Raw genomic sequence first — 22,328 nt, 5'->3', positions numbered from 1 at the left:
AATCAAAGCTATGGTTTTCCCAGTAGTAATGTATGGCTGTGAGAGCTGGACTATAAGGAAGGCTGAGCGCCAAAGAATTGATGCTTTCGAACTGTGATGCTGGAGAAGATTCTTACGAGTCCCCTGGACTGCAAGGAGGTCAAATCAATCCATCCTAAAGGAAATCAACCCTGAGTGCTCTTTGGAAGGACAGATACTGAAGCTGAAGCTGAAATATTTTGGCCACCTAATGCGAAGAGAAAACTCTCTGGAAAAGACCCTGATGCTGGGAAAGACTGAAGGCAAAAGGAGAAGGGGACGGCAGAGGATGAGATGGCTAGATAGCATCACCGATGCAATGAATATGAACTTGAGCATGCTCCGGGAGAGAGCGCAGGACAGGAAAGCCTGGTGTGCTATGGTCCATGGGGTCACGAAGAGTCGGACATGACTGAACGACTGAACAACAACAAACATTGTTAACCACAGTGGGACCAGAAGCAAAGGAGAACATCTCCTGTATTTTTCATACTTGCATAAAAAAGGGAATTTCAGCAAGTACATTTTACTGACTATTGCATAGCAGGCTGAACCTGTCAAAATGTCTTCTATATCACTAAAGATATAGAAGTATTGACCTCCTTTGCATCTATTCAGCTTAGTAGACCATGCGATAGACAGCTGGGCCTGGGTCACATCACACATACATCTGTACTTGCATACATGTGAGATTAATGCTGGGGTCATTAGCTAATTAGATGGTGACAATCCTGTGTCAGACCTGGTTCTGTCTTTACATTTCATAGACATTAACATAAGCTCAGATGATAGTAGTGATGTGAAACAGAAACGTTAATGAGATGTAAACCTGAAAACAGAGAGAGATGTAAATAGTGCAAAGTCTACTTTTCATTTACAAACACAAGTAATCCCCCCCCCCAAACATATTTACTTGAAAATAGGTCCATCTGATGTCAACAGAATCTATTTCCAAATAAATGTTCTTAGGAAAGCATCACAGGAGAATAAGGAATTATCTATGCAAGTAATATCTTTTGTACAGTCATGAATGTATGCAACACATAACTTAGATCATTTGCAAAACAAATCCTGTATGTCAACAAAATTGATAGATTTACACCTCATAAACCTTATAGTTCCACAAAAACAAATAGAGGAACGACAATATCCATGCTGGAACTATAAAAACACGACCTTTCCTTTATGGAAAGGATTTCCTGACTATTTCAGAACAAACACTACTGTTGTGTCTCTTCAACTTTAGTTCTGAATGTGAAAAGAATACAGAATTAGTTCATGATGAAGGGCGCAATCCTATGCATGTTTAGACAGAAAATAAGTCCTACAACTCCCCATTATGTAGGACTTATGTAGGCATTCCCCAGTATGTACGGCTGGCTAGGGAATGCTGGGAGCTGTAGGACTTTTTTCTGTCTAAACATGCGTAGGATTGTGCCTTAAAATACTGTTAGCAGCAATTCAACTATGGAGACTTACTCTCCTACCATTCCCCCTCCCCCAGCATTTAACCAGTGTTATCTGCAGGCCACTTAAGAGAGCTTTAAGTGCAGGTGTTCTCCCATAAAAAGTCTGTGAAACACACTAAAGTGAAACATCTAGCCCTTACAATGGTAAAGATGGGGGGCTCTCAATTAACAACAATGCAAGTGAAACAGTGGACAGATCAATAGCAGCAATTTGATTATATCTACATATATAGATATGTATATGTATATTAGCACCAAGAGGAGTACACAGCTTTGACATTATCCCAGTATTCTCAAATAAATAAAAACCCAACCCCATTCCGCCGTACCATTTTTGGATTAAACACCAGATATTGACAGTCAAATATCTTTTGATACCTTGAGTGTAATTAAGGGTACAATACAAAAATGTATTCAGAGCTAGTCAGTAAATTAGTCTAAAATTGAAATTGTGGGCTTAACTGATTTGCAAGCTGCGTAACATTCTAACTGTATCTAAACACATGTATATGAAAGCAGATCCCATGTTTTCACTAGCAGACCCATTCTTATACATTTTCACTCAGACACAAGTCCATTATTTATTTATTTCATTTCTATACCACCCAATAGCCGAAGCTTTCTGGGCGGTTCACACACACAAAAAAGAAGTTCAATGGGGCTTACTCCCAAATAAGTACACATTGCATTTAAGCTGTGCAGCCTGTTACTATAGCATATATACAGAAGTAAGTTCCACTTATTTCAGTGTGACTTTCTTCCAAGTGTTCTTATAGTATTGCAGGTATCCATTGACCCCAGTGATATCTATGTAAACATACAGAGGAATGGATTGCACATATCCAGTTATAAGTATATTAATGAGACTAGCATACTGATCCTAAACATGCCACATGGAAGTTACTTGGAAATTAATGGGACCTACTTCCCATTGGACCTATTAATTAAATTAATGTAATTAATTTTAACAGATTTGTGAATAGTGGCTTAGGGTGCAATCCTAATGCATGTTTACACAGAAAAAGCAATTTTCTACAATTCTCAACGTGGCTGGTTGGAGGGATCCTGGGCACTGTAAGACCTTTTTCTGCCTAAACATGCATAGGATTGCGCCCTTAGTGCCTTTACTTAGTGTTCAGAAACCACAGCTTGTGCAAAATATGGCAGACAGATTAATAACTGGGAATGGAAGGTCTGAGCATATAAGACCAATTCTGACCTGCTTGCATTGGCTGCCTGTATGTTTCTAAGCCCGATTCAAGGTGATAGTTTTAACTATGAAGCTTTACATGGCTCAAGACCACAATACCTGACAGAGCGCCTCTCCCAACCTGAATGTACCCAGACACTACGGTCAACATCTGAGGCCTTCCTCAAAGTGCTACCTCCAAAGGAGGCTCAGAAGATGGCAACAAGGGAGAGGGCCTTCTCAGTGGTGCCCCCCCACCCTTAACTATGGAATGAGCTCCCCGCTGAGGCCTGCCTGCTGCCAACACTCATCTTTTCAGCTCCAGGTAAAAACTGCCCTCTCCTCCCTGGCATTGAATGGCATATGACAGGTCATCTATGTCTGCTGTTTTGAACAGGTCTATTAGGGAAAATATTTTTTATTAAAATTGTTTTAGCTGTTTATATTGTTTTAATTCTTGTGTATAAAAATGTTAGACTGTTTTTATCATGTTGTATTTCTTGTAATGCTGGTGTATTTTTTTTTATAAATTGTTGTAAACTGCCCAGAGAGTTTCAGCTAGGGGGCAGAATAGAAATGAAATAAATAATAATAATATGCTTCCAAGTGACTATAGTTAGGTACAAGGTTTCAGATTCTTCCACTTCCTTCTTAATAATTGCACAGTAACTTCTTGCTAGCCCTGTGGCAGTAGAATGACTGCTCTTGAGATATAATGAACTACCTTATACTGCGAGACCATTGGTCCATCTAGGTCAGCATTGTCTAGAGCAGGGGTCCCAACCCCCGGGCCACGGATCAGTATCGGTCTGTGGCCTGTTAGGAACCGGTCTGCGGGGGGGGGGGGTGTGATCTGTCCCTCGCCCCTGAAATCCTCGCTGGCTCTGGCCAAGTCTGCTCCGAGTCCGCAGAGCTGCCAGCCAGCTCTGGCCGCTGGCGGACTTCTGGCCGCTGGGATGCAAATGGCGTCCATGTAGCGGAAGCCATTTGAGTCCCTATTCTTCAAGTAACAGGCTACGTAAATCTTTACGTAGCCTATTACTGCAAAGAACAGGGACACAAATGGCGTAGTGGGCGCCATTTGCGTCTGTGCTCTTCGCAGTAATAGGCTACGTAAAGATTTATGTAGCCTATTACGTGAAGAACAGGGACGCAAATGGCGTCTATGCTGGACGCCATTTGCGTCCGCAGTCTGGGCGCAGTTACCCCCCCCTGCCACCCCCCGAAATCCCCCCGGGCGGACCTGGACCAGCCGCTGCCAGGTAGATTCTGTCCCGGGGGGATTTTGGGGGGTGGCAGGGGGGAGTCCACGAAACTGGTCCCTGGTGCCAAAAAGGTTGGGGACCACTGGTCTAGAGGTATTAGCAGTAGCTCCTCATGCTTATAGAGATTTTTCCTAGACCTACACTATAAGTTACATTAAGTAGAGATGCCAAAGATTGAATTTGGGCATCATGCATGCAAAGCATGCACTTTCATCACTATGCCCCTCCAGGCACAGAACACACATCACCATTGTCAAGAAATCCAACATTTCTTGGCGGATGGCAGGTGCCACAGCTCCTCTAGGGTTAATTAGCCTATAGTGGGCTTTCATGTTGTCTGAACCAGGTTATTTTGAGCAATCTGCTGCTCTCTGGATTAAAAGCCATTTCAGGCAGGGCCTTGCCTACATAGGAAGAAAGACATTTCTGCTGTGCCTTATGAATCCCCTTGAAAGAGTGGATTTATATATTCTGTATGTTATAAATTCCGTAAAGAACACATCTTAAATATTGGATACTGATAACTCTCAGTTCCTTTGGAAAACTACATTATTACATGTAGAACTCAAATCTTAGGTTTATATTCCATTTATGCCATTTACTCTCAAGGCCCTTGTGTTAGCTATAAACCCAAACACGAACATCCAAGTCATATTAGTACCAGTTCTTGGGCATGAAAAGATTAAAAGATTGATTCTAATCTCCTTGATTTCTCCAGGTACCCATAAATCCCATTAACAATAATAGGAGATGCACGTGTGTAAACCTCAGACTGTCAACTCGAGATCAAGTCTCTTATTTGAACCACAGACTCAAAGTGATTCAATCCCAGGCACCTCCAGGTAGGGCTGTCTGAAACCCTTGGGGGTTACTGTCAATCCATGTAGTCAATGCTGAGCTAACTAGACCAATGCTCTAAGGCAACTTCACATGTTCAACATAATTTTTAACATGTTGCTACACTGTTTTAAAACACTGTAAATTTTGTAGTAATTCTACAAAAAGAATTAGATCACATTGACTCTGACACATATTTGATGAAAGCATTTGCACTGAAATAAATACAAATTGCTTCCATATAAGTATGCACAGCAGTTTAGCCTGAGCCTGCAGTCCGCAAACCTAAATTAGCACATGAGCCTTAAATGTTAAGACTTCAGCCCTAAACACACTTACCAGGGAGTAAGTCCTATTTATTTTGGCATGGCTTATTTCTAAGCAAGACTTTAAAGATGGTTAGGATCATGTTGCACTCTAGCTTGACTGATTCACAAATCCCACTGATCAACTTCAATGCACAAAACATTAAGCCCAGTGCAGTGTGATCCTATGCATGTTTACTCAGAATTAAATCCCACTGAGCTCAGTGGGGCTTACTTCTAGGAAAATATACAGAGGATTGAGCCATAAAAGATTTCATACTTGTAAGTCTGTGTGTGTGTGTGTGTGTGTCTGGTGCATTATATATAGCATTTAAACTTTACTGGCATGAAACAAAGAACCTGAACTGCTGCCAGGAAGCAGAATTTTTCCCTACCCTCTCTGCAAAACAGAAGTGGTAGAACACATTATGCAACAGTGAACTGAAAACAGGGCTTCTTAAGATCTCTGTAAATGGTGCTTAATCTGTAGATTTGGTGCTTAATCCGTAGATTTGGATTGCTTTTCACATTGTACGCTGTGTCAAAAAGTGCAATTAGATACTCTCCCCAACACCCAACAAACAGTTCAAGTCGATATACCCTTTGATTCCAAAAACACATACTCTCAAGGTTAGCTCCCAGGGATAAAAAAGATAACCATATTTTAGAGGGAGAAAACAAAACCTTAGTTTAGGTCACAGTATCCTTTCTGTTCGAAAGAAATTATATACAATTCTCAAGTCTCTCCAGCTTGTCACCTAGTTTGCTCCCACCTCCAAATCGTGTGTAATTTGTAACCAAATTGTAAACATGGACCACCTTCAGAGCCAATTCACAAGCAAGGCATGTTTCTGGTTACTGATAACAGTCAATCTATAAATAGCAGTCAAATCAGGACCCAACAACTCTTTTTAAAATGCAAATAGAGGTGTACCTTGGATGGACTGTTCTTTAAAGCTAGAATATAGCACAAAGCCCCAGTTTAAGAGACAGACCACGTGCTCGTTCCGGAACAAGGACAGAACCTTGTATTTTTTTCCCTTTGCTTGGAAAACTGTAACCTTGGGTAGGAAACACCTTGCCCCCTCCCAATTCAAGAAAAATAATATGTCTGAGGGCTCGCATTCCCAACCTTAGGAGAGTTTTGCTACACACACTGCCAGGATGATGGCAATCAGAAGCACAGCAGTAAAAATGATGCCTGCCAGCACTTTGCTAATATCACGAAAGGCTTTGTTCTCTTCCACCGAGATCATGCCTATAGAGGAGGCGCCCATGCTGATGGTGGATTTCAGCTCTGCCCCGGGGTCCTGCTTGGCCTCCACCGTCCACTGTGGGACACTGACTTTCATCTCCATCTCGTACATCATCTCCCCCACCTGGTTGATCTCATTCTCCAAGTCCTTCAAATCCACCACGTCTATGTTGTTCTCTCCTTCGTATTTCATGTTCCGGACACTCATGGCCCTGGCGGCCACCCCTGAGGTGCTGCCGCACATGCCCGTCTGGATAAGCGGCTTCTTGGGCACGTTGAGGGGGAACTCCTGGCCCAACTCCAGGGCCCTGCGCATATCGATCTCCAAGATCTCCAGGCAGGTGGAGAAGATGACCCATAGTCTCTCGAACTCCGCCTTGTCCTCTTTGCTCACCGTCTTGTCCCTCAAGGCCGCGGTGAGCTTGTTGCGATTGGCCACCGCCAGCTCCTGGGCTTTCTGTCGGGTCTTCTTCAACTCCTCGCGCAGGTTCTGCGAGTCCGAGGTGCCCCCGATGGTCAGCACCATGTGCCGGTAGCAAGCGGTCACTTTGCTAAGCGCGTCCAGCAACGCTTTGCACTCCTCTTTCACCATGGCGCAACGCTGGAGAGGGCAGCTGGGCTGCAGCCGCTGCCGGCGGCGGTGCGCGCCGCCCTCCTCCTCGCGCTCGCCAAGTCCTCAAACTCGGCCCGGTGACTCTCCAGCCGCCTCGGAGAGCCGTCGCCGGACCCCGCGCACACGGCCAGAGCCCTGGTCGTGCCTTCGCGGCGAGCCTACGGCGCTCTGGAGGCGACGGGAAGCCTGGATCCTTGGAGAGGGTCTTGGCGAGAGAGAAACGCCATCGCTCCGCGCCGGCGGCTCTCACGCAGCCCCGGGGAACTCTCCCTCTCTCTCGTCTTTCTTCTGGAGAGAAAGAGGAGGGGGAACAAGGCGTCAGAAATCCCACGTCGCCTTCCCCTCCTCTTCCCGATCCGCAGAAATCTTGCTTGGACGCGGGAGGCTGCGCCGCGCCTCGCCCCCTTTAAGCGCGCAGCAGCGGCTCTGGCGGCGGAACAGCCCCGCGCGCGCGCGCTCTCCAGGAGGCAGCGCCCGGGCCGCCAGCATTAAATAGCGCGCAGCTGGAGCCCGGGCCGCGGTCACCTGAAGCCCCGGGAAGAGGCAGGCTCGCAGCCCATCTCGCCGCCGCTCCCGGTCTGCTCCTCTCTCCGCCTAGCGCGGCGTCGCCCTTTCCGCCGGCTTCGACTCGCGCTCTGCCTCCCAAGCTCCACCTTCTTCGGCTACCGATTGAGCAGACGGGGCCTGAGCGCTCGCGGAAACGCCCCGGCTTATTGGCTCGCCGGCTGGGTAGGACCCGCCTCGGTTGCTTGGCTCGGAAGAGGGAGGGCTCGTTGAAAGCGCAGGCTGCTGCTGCTGCACGGGGAGGGCTGTTGTTGGTGATGACGAGCGAGGGGCGCCGAGGAGACCTCGCCGCTCTCGATGGCTTAGGAGGAAAGTAAACCCGGGCTAACTTCATGAGTGAGTGCACGAGGGGCGGCGGGGGGATTTGAAGCGCGCTTGAGCCGCTCCAGGGGGAAGGGGTGACGCCTCGTGGGAGGGCAGGAGCGTCCTGGGCATCGAGATACCCTCCAGGCCTTTCTAGGGGTGTTGACCAGCCTTGGGGTGGTTTTACTTCCTCCTTAAATAGAGGCGGACGGAAGGAGACTCGAGGAGCAACGCGTAGCGGTAATATATCCTCTGTCGCTTTTTGTGCTGTGGATTGCCGCTTTCGGGCCTGGGTGGGTCTCTTCTCCCTGCCGCCGTCCACCTTCCTTAAAGGGTTAAGGGGCTCCGACCCTCCCCGCTCCTCCAGCCGCGTGTAGCTTTCCAAAGGGAGTTAAGCTGCAGGGCGATGGTGGAAAGTTAAGAGGGGTGGATGTCACGGCAGGTCCCTTTCTGAAGTCAGTGCCTGGAATGTGACTTGCGTGTTGGCCGAAGCTCGCTTAGGGTGCAATGCTATGCATGTTCAGATGGGTGTGTGTGTGTCCTACAACTCCCAAAATTGAGTGCTGGGGCTTGTAGGACTTTGTCTGTCTAAATATGCGTAGGATTGTGCCCTGAGTGGAGAAGATATGGCCGAAGTCTTTTTAAAGGAAGCACTTCTGGCCAGGTAAGATCTACCACGGGCAACCTAGAGTAGGTCAAGTGACTCATAAGAGGTTATCATGGGAGGCTTCTTCAGGAATGAGGAACAGTGAAATCCTGTTTGTTTACATGGAAGTAAATCCCACTGGGTTCAATAAGGCTTGCACTCAAGTAAGAGTGCATAGGATTGCAGCCCAAGTTCTGTATGAGGATTTTCTTGCACTGTAGTTTTTGCAGTCTGGCGCCTTTCCTAGGTCTAAACCAGTGGGGGCTACCTCATCTATTTCCTCTATTTGGAAAAAGGGAAGGAAATGTTGGTTCTTGTCTGTTTCAGTGTAAATTTTTAATTTTGGGGTTGAAAACTAAGATATTGATGGTGACTTGCATGCAGAGTAGATAATAGCATGTATGTCTTTACAGTATTCATGGTGATATAGTACAGTATTTCCTTGTATCAGAGGTGGAAAAGCTGTGACTTATTCAACTAATTCAAAAATATCCCAGCTTGGTTAACATAAAGGCTGCTTAGTTTCACTTTGTGATCTGTTGGTAAAAGGGGCCAGTGTATTTCTCCCAGGATAGATGTCTGGCTGCTATGTTTTCAAAATGGGAGATCCAACACTTCTTGTTTTCTGGTTCCCAGCAATCTTACGGAGAGCTGCAGGTGACTCTCTAACCATCACATGACCTGCAAAGCCTAATTTGAATGTCCCTCCTCCCCTACTTCATCTTAGGACTCTGAACATGCAGGCACTGTGACTTCACTATGGGCAGGTCTTATTTACCCCTATTCCATCCCATCCCATCCCAAACCTGTTTTTTATTTCATCTACCTGATGAAGGTAAAAAAACTTACAGATTTTGAAAGCTTGCACATTTTTGGTGGGTTTTTTTAGTTGGCCTAATAAAGGCGTTACACTAATTTGGATTTGGGAATGGGGAGATATGCAGCTACCAAGACAACAATGCAACAGCATAGTTGTCTAGTGAAATGTACTTATTCATGCATGAAGCACTTCTGAAGTATCAAAGTGATATCGAGTCATGCAGCTGTTGTGCTGTATGCACACTTTGTCAACTGACTTCCTTGGAAAGCGAACTTCAAAAGCAGAGCTCATATAATGTCAAGGCAGCCAGCTGACTGGCACCCTAACCCAGCTTACTTCTATACTGGACTTAGCCTGTATAAGTCAGAGGCTTTGGAATGTCGATACCGTGCAGTGTTGTATACCATACTTCTCATTATTCTCATGTCCTTCCTCCAGAGAGCTTGAGGCAGTACAAGCTACCTCCTCCGCCCACCCCCCATATTCATCCTTGCAACAGCCCTGTGAGGCCAGTTCGGTTTGGAGGGGTCTGGTAAGCTTCATGGCTGAGCAGGGATTTGAACCTGGGTTTTCCCTAGCCCTAATCTGATATGCCAACCGCTTCACCACACCGGCTCTCATATTATGAAGGTTATTTGAATTCAGATTTAGATAATATTGTAAGCAAGCCTTTAGAACAGCCTTCCTCCAGGCTGGTACCCTTCAGATGTTTTGGACTACAACTCCCCCGACCATTGACCATGCTGGCTGGGGCTGATGGGAGTTGTAGAGGGCATCAGGTTGGGGAACGCTGCTTTAAAAAAGCATACCAGATGCTGGGAGGGCTGTTGTCTTCTGTGTCTTGGCTATTCAAACACAATGGAGAGATTATTCATTTTCTCTAAAGAGCAGTCAATTATTGACTGTTGACTTAAGAACAGGTCACCATCTACTGTATGTACCTACCTGAACCTTAAAGTCTTCAGAGATCCCGAGTCACTCTGCCAAATAAAGTGAGGCAGGGAAGCACAAGGGAGGGGACCTTTTCGGTCATGGCCCCTTAGGGAACACCTTCCCAGAGAGGTTCCCCTGATGCATTCAGGAAACCATAAAAAGGCAAGGGGAAGACCTCTTACCCAGCTCTTTTAAATGTATGTTGGTCTTATAGTCTGGGCCTCTCAGTTTATAATCTGTATGTGTGTTTTAATAGTTTATAATTTTATTGTATTGTTTTCTGTGAATTGCCCAGCGAGCTTGTGTTATGGGTCACCCAGCTATGTAAATGTAGTAAATAAAAGCCAGAAGCTACAGCACTTACAGCACTATGTAAGAGGATGGTCTTGTTAAATGACCAACTCAAAATTAACTCAAAATACATGTGGATATGTAAGAATATCCAGTAGGTATATTTTCCATAGGTAGTGGGAAGTAGTAGGCTGTTGTCTCCAAACCTCTGTACATCATCCCATTGTAGGATGTCTGAGGTCCTTTATTTGTATTAGAGTTTTTGCTACACACTTCATGCAGGAATGGTAGAAGAATGGAACCATTCCTCCGAAGTATTTAATTGTATTAGTCATTGTGCAAATGCTCTGGTTACCAAAGGCAAAAACAGATCATGCTTTAGTCAGTATGATAACTAACAGTGGCAGAAGTTGATTGATTCATGTTTAAGTGAAATATACCTGAAAATATGTTTGGTGGCTATCTTGCATTGCTAAACCTATTTAGAAGTGGGGTGGTGCGAATTACATTGGATCGGTCAATTGTAAACAAACGTGGCCTGTTGAACATGCCTTGTGAAACTTTTCTTCAAGGAGAATAAGATTGTATAGAATGACCACATAGCTACAGCTGATACACATGTTTGGGGAAATCTTGACCCTTCCTGGGATTGTGATGCTATAGTGGGCGGGTTGGGGCTGTATGATCAAATACTCCCCCGTGTCGCAACTCTTGCACGTAGAAAGCTTATGTATTAGGGACATAGGGGTAGACTGAAAACTACCTATGTGTCGAAGTCATTTTTACAGGGCGGGCCAGAATGCATTATGCATTCCCCCCCACATGCGTGCTGCATTTTGAAGGAGTGCAACTTACTGGGGGCTGCGCCATGTGATTTCTTCTGAATATGTTGCTTGGTTCTAAGTTGAGTGCACAAAATGTAGTGTTGCCACCTTTCAGTCTAATGTACTACAGAGACGGGTTGTAAATATAAAAAGGAAATATCCCCATACATGTCCTAGAGCTGCTTGGAGAAGATATGGAACACAAATGTGAGAGATAAAATGCAACACAATATACCTGATAGGAGATAGCAGAGGAGTGAGGGGAAGTGGCAGAAGAATGAGGCCAAGGCTGGACTGAAGGACAGAGTAGTACTTCCCTAGGTCTGCCTGTTCAAACAAGTTGACACATTTCACTGTTCTCCAACAACCCCCCACCTCACCCCTGGTATAGGCATGGTATAGCTATACTGGTATAGCCGTGCCTTCAAACCATTTACTCCAGAACACTTTGCCATTGGCTTTAATGAACTTTCAGTGGCTGTAGGATTTGCAGCTGATCTACACAGAAAATAAATGATGAATGAAATGATGGGGAAAGGAAGGAAGCGACCAGCGAGTTCCAAGAACCATTGTCAGTTTGGTTTGTGTCTCTTCTGTTGCCACTAAGCGGTTTAGGGCTAGTTATTTGTGTGTGGTGTGTAATCCCACAAGCTGGGAATTGCAGCCATGCCATCACTTGGAGCTGCCATCTGCCAAATGCAAATGACTTTAAATCACTGTGGTCTAACTTGGATTTGAGTTATGATCCTGTCTGCATTTGGCTGTCTCAACACATTTTCACATAGCACTCAGTGTTGCTGAGTGCCCAGAGCCTTTTTCCCTGACTGCCTTGTGCCATGCACACTGCATAGGCCAGGGCTTCCCAACATTTTTGGGTCTGTGGGCACATTTGGAAATTTGAGAAACTGCTATGGGCAGCACCACAAAATGGCTCCCACAGAGCATGTGGCTGCTGTGGGGGGGCCTGGCTAGTCAAGAGACAAGTAATTCGTGTGAGAAACTGAGTACAAGCAGAGGAAAGGTTTGAATTCCAAAGCCAGTCCACACACTTGACCTCACAGAAGTACAATAAAATGCCCATTTAAGATTGCAATCCTAGGCATGCTCGCATGGAACTCAGTGGGAATTACCTCTGAGTAAATCTACATATTCTGAATTCTGAAAGAAATGGGGGTACCAGACCACCTTACCTGTCTCCTGAGAAACCTGTATGAGGGTCAAGAAGCAATAGTAAGAACCAGACATGGAACAACCGATTGGTTCAAAATTGGGAAAGGAGTACGACAAGGCTGCATATTGTCGCCCTGCTTATTTAACTTATATGCAGAGTACATCATGAGAAACGCCGGGCTGGTTGAATCACAGGTCGGAATTAAGATTGCCGGGAGAATTATCAACAACCTCACATATGCAGATGATACCATCCTAATGGCAGAAAGTGAAGAGGATCTCAAGAGCCTCTTGTTGAGGGTGAAAGAGGAGAGTGCAAAAGCTGGTTTGAAACTCAACATTAAAAAAACGAAGATCATGGCATCTGGCCCCATCACTTCCTGGCATATGGAAGGGGAAGAAATGGAAGCTGTGACAGATTTTATTTTCTTGGGCTCCCAAGGTCACCGCAGACGGTGCCTGTAGCCATGAAATTAAAAGACGCTTGCTCCTTGGGAGGAAAGCTATGGCAAACCTAGTCTCTGCTTCTTACTATGCTGTCATCACCTTGCTGACAAAGGTCCGTCTAATCAAAGCTATGGTTTTCCCATTAGTAATGTATGGCTGTGAGAGCTGGACTATAAGGAAGGCTGAGCGCCGAAGAATTGATGCTTTCCAACTGTGGTGCTGGAGAAGACTCTTACAAGTCCCCTGGACTGCAAGGAGGTCAAATCAGTCCATCCTAAAGGAAATCAACCCTGAGTGCTCATTGGAAGGACAGATACTGAAGCTGAAGCTCAAATATTTTGGCCACCTGATGCGAAGAGAAAACTCTGGAAAAGACCCTGATGCTGGGAAAGACTGAAGGCAAAAGGAGAAGGGGACAGCAGAGGATGAGATGGCTAGATAGCATCACTGATGCAATGAATATGGACCTGAGCACGCTCCGGGAGAGAGCGCAGGACAGGGAGGCCTGGCTTGCTATGGTCCATGGGGTCATGAAGAGTCGGACACAACTGAACGACAACAACAAAATCTACATAGGATTGGTCTGCTCATCCTATCCACAACCACACCTTTCCCCAGCCCCAAAAGGAAAGAAAAAGTTTTCCCTAACTTGACCCCAGGCTCAGCCACTCAATCCTGCACCTTGGGCACTCCTGCTTGCTCCTCTGCCATCAGAGCCCTCACCTGGGAAAGGGCTGTGTATGTGTGAATGTGAAGAATGAGAGAAGGGGCTGGGAAGGTAGAGAAAAAGAGCAAGGCTAGGGGCTGAGTGGAGGAAGAAATAGTGAGATAAAGGGGTGAGAAGAGACTGGACTAGAGACTGGGAAGGAGGTGGAAATAGCAAGAGAAAGAGCAAGGCTAGGAGAGGGTAGATACGGGAAGGTAAAGAGTTGGAGACAGAAGTATTGAGGCTAGAGCTTGGAGGGAGGGGGAAATAGTAGCAGAAGGGAGAGAAAGAGCAAGGCTAGAGACTGGGTGAGAAACAGTGAAGTAAAGAGGTGGGGAGAGATTAAGGGCATTTCTATACCATCCTAAAATCCTGCATTTAAAATGGGGCTTTCTGCTTCCGTTTTAAATGCAGGATCACAACTGACTCCCTTTACATGTGCTTCCTTCCCCCGCTTCTCCCCGTATTTGAGTCTTCCATTGATTTTGCTCTTCTGCTTTAACTCTTTGGAACACAACCGGGTAATTTGATAGCTCATTATCTGTGATCTATTTAAAAACGAACAAAGGGCATTTAGTGCAGGAGGGTTATGGCAGGGTCGGCTGAAGGAGCAATCTCAATTGTAGGATAAAAGCTCTGTGTGATGAAGCCCTAAAACTAGATACTAGAGGAGGTTTTCTTTTTTTTAAAGGACAGGGGGTGGAGAACTTCTTGAGCGGTGTTGTAGGTCCCTGTGGGCGCTGCATTGGGGACTCCTGGCATAGGCAGCTGTGGCAGTTGGTTAGAGAGCAAGGCTAATATTCTTAATTTTTTTAAAAACTGGGAATAGAGAGGAATGGGGCAGAAGAGGGAAGCTGTTATAGGAGGAAGTGAATGTAAAGGCAGCGGGAGGGAGGGATGAAAGGACTTGGCAGTTAGGGATAGGGTACAAGTCAAGTGTGAAAGGAGATGGGGATGAGGGGAAGAAATGACAAGAGATGAGTAAAAAAACTTTGAGAGTTATGTGGGGGGGGTTGGGGGGAAAAATATGAAATAAAAAGGGTTCTCTACTTAGAGCTTCTGGATCAGCAAATTCTGCCTGAAATGGGGAGGCTGAGTCATGATACCTCCAGAGCCAGTGTATGTACTTCACTTGAGGAAAGCTGAACTATGGAACTCCGAGCCACAACAAAATTATTGTGGCAAAGAGGTTAGCAATTTCCAAAGAGGAAATAGATATAAATATAAAAATAATAGTAATTGCCAGCTAATTATGTCAGACTCGGCCTCTGTCTGCCACCATTTTATTACTGGGCCTGCCCCTGTACTACCATTTTGTGACTGGTGGGCCTTACTCATTTTCTGCTCTCTCATGAGGGCCCTGGGGTAGGAAGTTTGAGGACCCCTGATCCTAGCTGATAATGTTGGTATATCAACTGGGGTCTGGTAGTTGGATGCTTCCCCTGTTCTCTGGCCTCTGCTTGGTCTATTCAGATTGGTACAGAGACCTGTACTAGATGGTCTTGAGAAATAGTCCTGTCCTTATTGCGAGGGTCCAACCAGGGCCTCTTGACCCTTATATGGAGGAGAGAAAGGGCTTCGGCTGAGAAATTCCTAACCCCCTTAATCCTAAACCCTGCTCTCCCAAGGGTCTGGGGCGGTGATAGGTGGTTCCCCTCCACTGACTTCCAAATTACAGCCTCTCTTGTTCTATACAACTGAATGGTGTGAAAAATGTGCATGCTACTGGAAGTGCCTTAAGATGGGCATACTGTTGTCCTACAGTTGGTGATGGACTTGTTGTGTCAAAGTCAAATTTCATTCAGAAAAGTAAAATGGCCTCAGGCAACCCTGCTGATAAGGAGAAAAATATTTGGGGGTGGGAGAGAAATCTTGAAATTCTGGGATGGAACAAAAGCAGATGCAATTGCCCTGGGAAGAGCATTGCTCAAGAGGCTGATGGCTGGCGCTGCGGCAGATTTTGGTTCAGAACAAAGTCGACACTGTTATCAAGGGCAAGAAGACCCTGTGAAACCCGAACCCTGGCTGTGATGAACCAATGCTCCCCCTCCCCCTGCCTCCAATTTTTCTAGAGATATCTTTGCACAAAGAACCTGGTCTGCCTAGACACCTGAAGATACATCTCTATTTATTCCAGGCTGATTCTCCAGTTTCTCCTCCCCCATGTCGATGTCAGGGTGGAAACTGAGCCAATAGAGCCCCAGAGCAGTTCTGATTCTGAGGAGGAACAGCAATCCGTGGGAGAGAAGCTTGTTCATCTCTCACAAGCACAGCAGCTGGCAGAGATTCCTCCTGCCAGCATTCCGGGGAGAGATAGTGACCCTGGCAGTGAGAGAGCGCTGGAGGGGGGCTTGCTGGATGCTCAGCGCAGATGCAGGGAGCAGCGACAGATGGAGGGAACCGAAAGGAGGCGCTCTGCTCGTTTGGTGCTCAAACAACGGTCACGTCCCGAGGACCCAAGGGGAAGAGGGAGGATCTCTCCCTAGCCCATAAGTTCAGAGTCTTCTTGTGGTTCTCCTTCAAACGGGGACCAACTGCCTTACCTGGAGCTTAGGCTACTGTGCTATCTTTCCCCAGTGCTGTTCCTTGCTTTGTCGCTAGTGATTAGTATCTGAAAGAGTCATAAAGTAATAAAGGAATAAAGCCTTGGAAAGAATCCTCGTCATCTGTGTCCTGAGATGGCTATTGGTGGGGACTGCAAGAGGCAGCTAGGGCACTCCTGACAGCAAGCTTATGTAAACGTTGCAAGTACTGTAGAAATCTCCTGGAGGATGCATGATCAGGTCCTGTTCACTAAACCTCAGTAAGGAAGTTGAGAAATAGTCAGTTGCTTTTCAAATGAAATGAAGGGGAACAAACTAATTCTAGTTCACTAAACCTTAGTAAGGTTTAGTGAACTAGAGTTCGTTCAGTGTTTTGTTTTGTTTCATTTTAAAAGCAATTGACTATTTCTCAACTTCCTCCCAAGCTATTGATTGGTCAACTTGAATTTTCCTCCTTGGGGACTGCCTGGCCCCATAGAAAGACTTTGGCTCTTTGAGATGTTCCTTTGGTGTCTTTGGCCTAGCTGGGCTGGGAAGTCCCAAGTGCATGCCTCATATGCTCCCCCACATAGAAGCAGTTTTGGTGAGCTACTTTTAGGATCTTCTTTAGTAAGGTCTAGTGAACTCAAACTAGTCTGATGTTTTTTTCTGTTTTAAAAGCAACTGACTATTTCTCAACTTCTCTCTCCTTGGTTCTTTAATCAATATGTTAGATTGGAAACTGGGGTAGATTTTATTTCCTTGTCTAGCCTGGACATTGGCCTATCCATGCACTGGACTGCATGGCAAACATGCTAACCAAGTTGTGAAGGAGGTTAAGGAAGCTCTGAAAAAGGGCCCTATCCTTCTCTGCATATGGAAGCCATAATCCTGTCTTCTCAGGTGGGTAGGCTTAAAAACACGCATGAGTGGTGGTGGTGCTACCTGTAAGGAAAGTAGGCAAAAGGATGTCTTGTAGGCTGCCGTACCTCACAGAGTGGGAGATGCAGACATCTGTCTCAGTCGTTTTTTGTATGATGGTAGGAAATAACATTTGAATGTACAGTGGCAGTAATACATTAATGCTGTAGTTGATACTCCAGTATTCTGGTATTTCTGCCTTGCTTTCTTACTTTTCTGAAACTTTTCTGCTTGTTTTCTGTAGCTTGACCTTAGCATTGCTTATAGCTGCTTAAAAGAAGCCAATTAATTATTCTAGACTTAGAGCCTGTATGTTTCTGAGCCCAATTCAAGGTGGTGGTTTTGACCTATAAAGCCTTACACGGCTGGGGACCACAATACCTGATGGAGCGTCTCTCCCGTCACTGACCCATTCAGCACGTCAGGCCCTCCTCCAAAGAAGGCTCGGAGGGTGGCAACAAGGAAGAGGAGAGGGCCATCTCAGTGGTGCCCCCCCCCCCCAGTTATGATCTCCCCAGTGAGGCCAGCCTGATGCCAACATTGTTATCTTTTTGGCACCAGGTTAAAACGGTCCTCTTCTCTCAGGCATTTGGCAGCATATAATGAGTTTGTGATCTAGTCCTGGATTGCCTGTGATTGTTTTATAAAAATGTTCTTAGATACATGTTGTCTGTGTGTGTCATCGGTTTATATGTTTTTATATAAACAGTTTTACACTTTGTATAATGTCTTTTTAATCTCTGTGAACTGCCCAGAGAGCTTTGGCTATGGGGTGGTGTAGAAATGTAAGGAATGAATGAAGTGTCTTGGTTGGTGGGCCACTGAATCTTAATGCTTGGTGGGTCCCTGAGTCTTGTGCTGCAGGAGAGTAGAGGCAGGGCTGCAGGTAGTCCAGGACGGAACGCATTTAGCATTTTTGACATTTGGGCAGAATGGGAGGCAGTTTGGGGATAAACAGGGGCCCCAGTCACAGTGTGGCAGCACCCCTCAACTGGGTATACTCCAGATGTTTTGGATGACGACTCCCAGCATTCCTGACCATCAGCCATGCTAGCTTGGGATGATGGGAGTTGAAATGCAAAACATCTCAACAGCAGACATTGGGGAAAGTTGTAGTATGGTCATAAGAGTAGCTCCTTCAGCAGATATACTGAAGAAAGTGTAACTGACCCTGGGACTTTTTAAGTTATAAAGAAGCTACTTGTCACGTGTTCTTCCTGGCCTTGAAGAAAAAGACAGTACAAAATGGAGAGACAGAAATTACAGATACGCAGCGTAGAAATGAGTTAAGATTCTGTCTCCAAAAGAAAAACAAGTCAGAATACAAACCATTGTATTGGCCATGCTGTCAGGGAATTATGGAAGTTGCAGTCCAACACATCTGGAAAGCTGCCTTAGAACAAGTTCTTGGCAAGTGACTACCCAAGGGCCACATTGTTAGAGGACCAAAAAATCTCCTACTCTTATCCTGGCACATCCCTTTTGGGCCTCAGTTTACCAGGAGACCAAGCGTTGGGTGTTGGACCACTTCATCCTACATGTTGATTTGTAACATCCTGGAATAGGGACAGCTTCTGATTTGATTGGCTTCTGAACATCCATATGGAGGAAACTAATAGTAATTCCGCTATAATTATTTTCTCTCTCATCCTACTTGTGCCTGTGCCTACTACAAAGCCTGCCTCTAGAGGCTATCTCACCAGGTTGGGAAAGAAAAGGAGACTCTCTAATCTGATGAATTGAAATTAGTGTCCCATGTGGCCTCTTGCAATGTGTGGAAAGCACCCTTTGCTTCTTCTACTGTACATTCTAGAAGACCTGCATTATTGGAGTGAGTGACTCTTATTTCAAGGAGTTCTCTCCTATATCTGGCGGTGAAGGCAGCAAAAAAGGAATATTATGCTGCCTCCATCGCATCTGCAGAGTGCTGTCCCAGGAGGCTGTTCCAAGTGGTCCAGAGCCTGGTCGGTCCTGTGGCTCCGGAACCACTGGAGCATTCTAAGGCCTCCTGTGAGGCCTTGGCAAGGCACTTTGCAGATAAAATTGATCAGATTATGTGTGTTACTCTGCACGCTGTGGATACAGTTAGTGAGCAAGAGGCGGCCTGTGGCAAACTGGTTTTGTGGGATCGGTTCCAGCTTCTTCCTCCTGATGAAGTGGACAAGGTGCTTTCATCGGTACGGCCGACCACCTGCTTACTTGATCCTTGCCCATCTTGGCTCATTATGAGCTGCAGAGAGAGACTGGGTGAGGGGATCAAGGCCGTGGTGAACGCCTCCCTTGAGGAGGGAGTGATGCCATCAGCCCTCAAGGAGGCAGTGATAAGACCGCTCTTAAAGAAGCCCTCCTTGGATCCCCAAGTTCTGAACAACTTTCGCCCAGTCTCAAATCTGCCATTTTTGGGCAAGGTGATTGAGCGGGTGGTGGCGGTGCAGTTGAAGGCACACTTGGAAGAAACTGATTATCTAGACCCATTTCAGTCGGGCTTCAGGCCTGGGCTTGGGACAGAAACGGCCTTGGTCGCCTTGGTAGATGATATGAGGAGGGCTCTGGATAGGGGTGAATGCTCCTTCCTTGTTCTCCTCGACCTCTCAGCGGCTTTCGATACCGTTGACCATGGTATCCTCCTGGACTGCCTGGAGGGGTTGGGCATTGGGGACACCGTATTGCGGTGGTTCCGGTCCTTCCTCTCCAGCAGGTACTAGAGGGTAGCACTGGGAGAGGAGGTTTCGGACCCGTGGCCACTCACTTGTGGGGTGCCACAGGGTTCCATCCTCTCCCCGATGCTATTTAACATCTATGTGAAGCCGCTGGGGGCTATCATCAGGAGGTTTGGGGTGCAGTGTCATCAATATGCGGATGACACGCAGCTCTACCTCTCGTTTAAATCTTCACCAAGGTTGGCCGTAGAATCCCTGTCCAAATGTCTGGAGACGGTGAGTGGCTGGATGGGGAGGAATAGGCTGAAGCTGAACCCTGACAAGACCGAGGTACTTTTGGTGGGAGACAAGAGGAGGCTGGGGGATGTTGACCTGGTGTTGAATGGGGTACGGCTACCCTTGAAAGACCAGGTCCGCAGCCTGGGGGTCATTTTGGACTCTCAGCTGTCCATGGAGGCTCAGGTGTCAGCTGTGAGCCGGACAGCGCTGTATCAACTCCATCTGATACGGTGGCTGCGCCGCTTCCTTCCCGACCATCTGCTCCCATCGGTAGTGCCCTGGTCTCCTCTCGTTTAGACTACTGTAATGCGCTCTACGTGGGGTTACCCTTGAAGACAGTTCGGAAACTGCAGCTGGTACAGAACGCGGCGGCTCGCCTGATTAAAGGCAGCCGCCGGCGAGATCACATCACTCCAGTGCTGAAGGAGTTGCACTGGTTACCAGTTGTTTTCCGGGCCAAATTCAAGGTGTTGGTTTTGACCTTTAAAACCCTATATGGTTGCGGCCCAGCCTATCTTAAGGAGCGCCTCCAGCAGCACCAGACAGGCCACTTAACAAGATCAGCCTCGGATGGCCTTCTCTCTGTCCCATCAGCCAGGACAGCTAGACTGGTGGGGACGAGGGAGAGGGCCTTTTCTGTGGTGGCCCCCACTCTGTGGAACTCCCTCCCTAGGGAACTCCGTCATGCCCCCTCTTTAATGAGCTTCCGTCGTGCATTAAAAACGCTGTTGTTCAGGCAGGCGTTTGGGGTGGGCTAGGGTATTTTAGAAAATGTTTTTATTGTAGAATTTTATTGTTTTAAACTGTTTTTATTGTGTGTTGTACATCGCCCAGAGTGGCTGGGTGACCAGCCAGATGGGCGATTAATAAATTTAATAATAAATAAATAAAATAAATATATAATTTATGTGGAAATATTGGTACATAATTGAGCAAAGGGTGTATAGGAGTCTTCTGGTGCAGTTCTAGGCATGTTTACTTGGAAGTAAGTCCCACTGAGCTCAATGGGACTTGCTCTTCATGCTCCTGGGACTGTACCACATGTCTACGGGAAGAATGGAGAAACTGCCTTGCTCCTAGCTAGCAGTTAAAGCAGTTGGGTTCATGCTGCTTAGAAGCTTTGTTTTCGATCTGAACTCTTCTGCAAAGTGCTTTGTATGTGTGAGTCTTTATTATTAGTTCAGAGCCTATATGGTGTAGTAGATAGAGTGTTGGACTGGGACTCTGGAGATCTGGATTCTTATCCCTGCCTTGCCGTGAAGCTCAGTGGATGACTTTGGGCCAGTGACTAACTCTCAGCCTAACCTATTTCACAGGACTGGTGTATGAGGATAAAATGGAGAGGAGGTTGAGGGTCATGTATGCCGTCTTGGGCTCCTTTAAGGAAGTGCTGGATATAAATGTAATAAATAAAATAACTAATGACTAGAGTGAAGAAAGCTAATACTCTGAACCTGTCTGTCTGCAGAGTTTCACAAGTATTTGCTGGGCTTGCGTTCAGCCCATTCCCTCAAAGCTTGGGGAAGAAGCAGGGACTTCTCTACATTGTGCTGGGGGATATGGGGAAGAGAAACAGCAGCAAGAATCTCTACTTGGAATCCTGTTTGATAGCTCTGGGAGTGAGTAGATTTGTGGACGCTTGGCTTTCATGTCCATTCTGGGATTATTATAAAGCACAGTATTATTGAGAGAAAGCTGTGCAGCTGAAACGTCTTTCAGATAAAAGTGAAGGCTGAATACAGTACAGAACAAAGTGATAATACATGCTACTTCAATGAAAAACTCTGTTCTGAATAATAAGCTCTGCATGCATCAATAAGTCTTGTGACAATGAAATGAAATCGGATGGTACTTTCCTTGTAGACTAAACCTGTTATGAAACTGCCAGCCTAATTCTCTTCTTGGGGGTGTGGGCGGGACCTCTACTTTCCAGAAAGCTTTGGATACTTGGGAGGCCCCTATGGCTATGTATGATGAAGACCTCTTGAAGAACCCCTTTTATTTAGCAATGCAGAAACGGCGTCCTGATCTCTGCAGGAAAGTTGCAGAATTGCATGGAATTGTAAGTAAAATGTGGTGTCTCTAAGATCTGGACCTTCAATAAACTGGCCTTCCCCAACCTGGTCCCCTCCAGATGTTTTGGATGACAGCTCCCAGCATCCTTGACCATTGGCTGTGCCTGTTGGGGCTGATGGGAGTTGGAAATTCAAAACATCTGGAGGGCACCAGTTGGGGGAAGTCCGTTCTATAGAGTGCCAAGAAGTGAGCATAGAGTTCAGGTTCTTGGAGCT

The 22,328-nt window shown here is 46.3% G+C and overlaps 2 protein-coding genes across 4 annotated transcripts in view; one reads left to right on the top strand and one right to left on the bottom strand.

Moving 5' to 3' along the window:
* Positions 1–6,207: 6,207 nt before the first annotated feature.
* RGS9BP (regulator of G protein signaling 9 binding protein) lies at positions 6,208–7,018 on the bottom strand. The gene has a single exon (XM_084813125.1). It carries the CDS (start codon positions 6,928–6,930, stop codon positions 6,217–6,219), a length of 714 nt encoding a protein of 237 aa, XP_084669251.1. The 5' UTR covers positions 6,931–7,018; the 3' UTR covers positions 6,208–6,216.
* A 355-nt stretch (positions 7,019–7,373) lies between these two features.
* Positions 7,374–22,328, top strand: part of ANKRD27 (ankyrin repeat domain 27) — a 90,979-nt gene continuing 76,024 nt past the window's right edge. Inside the window, exons 1-2 of one of the 3 annotated variants that reach the window (XM_084813122.1) lie at positions 7,374–7,680; positions 21,971–22,099. In XM_084813122.1, the coding sequence (XP_084669248.1) occupies positions 21,998–22,099 (102 nt within the window). In that variant the 5' untranslated portion in view covers positions 7,374–7,680; positions 21,971–21,997. Of the gene's footprint in view, positions 7,681–7,707; positions 7,852–8,030; positions 8,059–21,970; positions 22,100–22,328 lie in introns of those variants that run through there. The other 2 variants (XM_084813121.1, XM_084813123.1) reach the window with 2 other exon arrangements.

This window comes from Heloderma suspectum, chromosome 8 (genome assembly GCF_057233095.1).
Source record: "Heloderma suspectum isolate Gila_16-S chromosome 8, 16-S_ref, whole genome shotgun sequence".
NCBI classification, from domain to species: domain Eukaryota; kingdom Metazoa; phylum Chordata; class Lepidosauria; order Squamata; family Helodermatidae; genus Heloderma; species Heloderma suspectum.
This window is presented reverse-complemented; position numbering and strand designations above follow the sequence as displayed.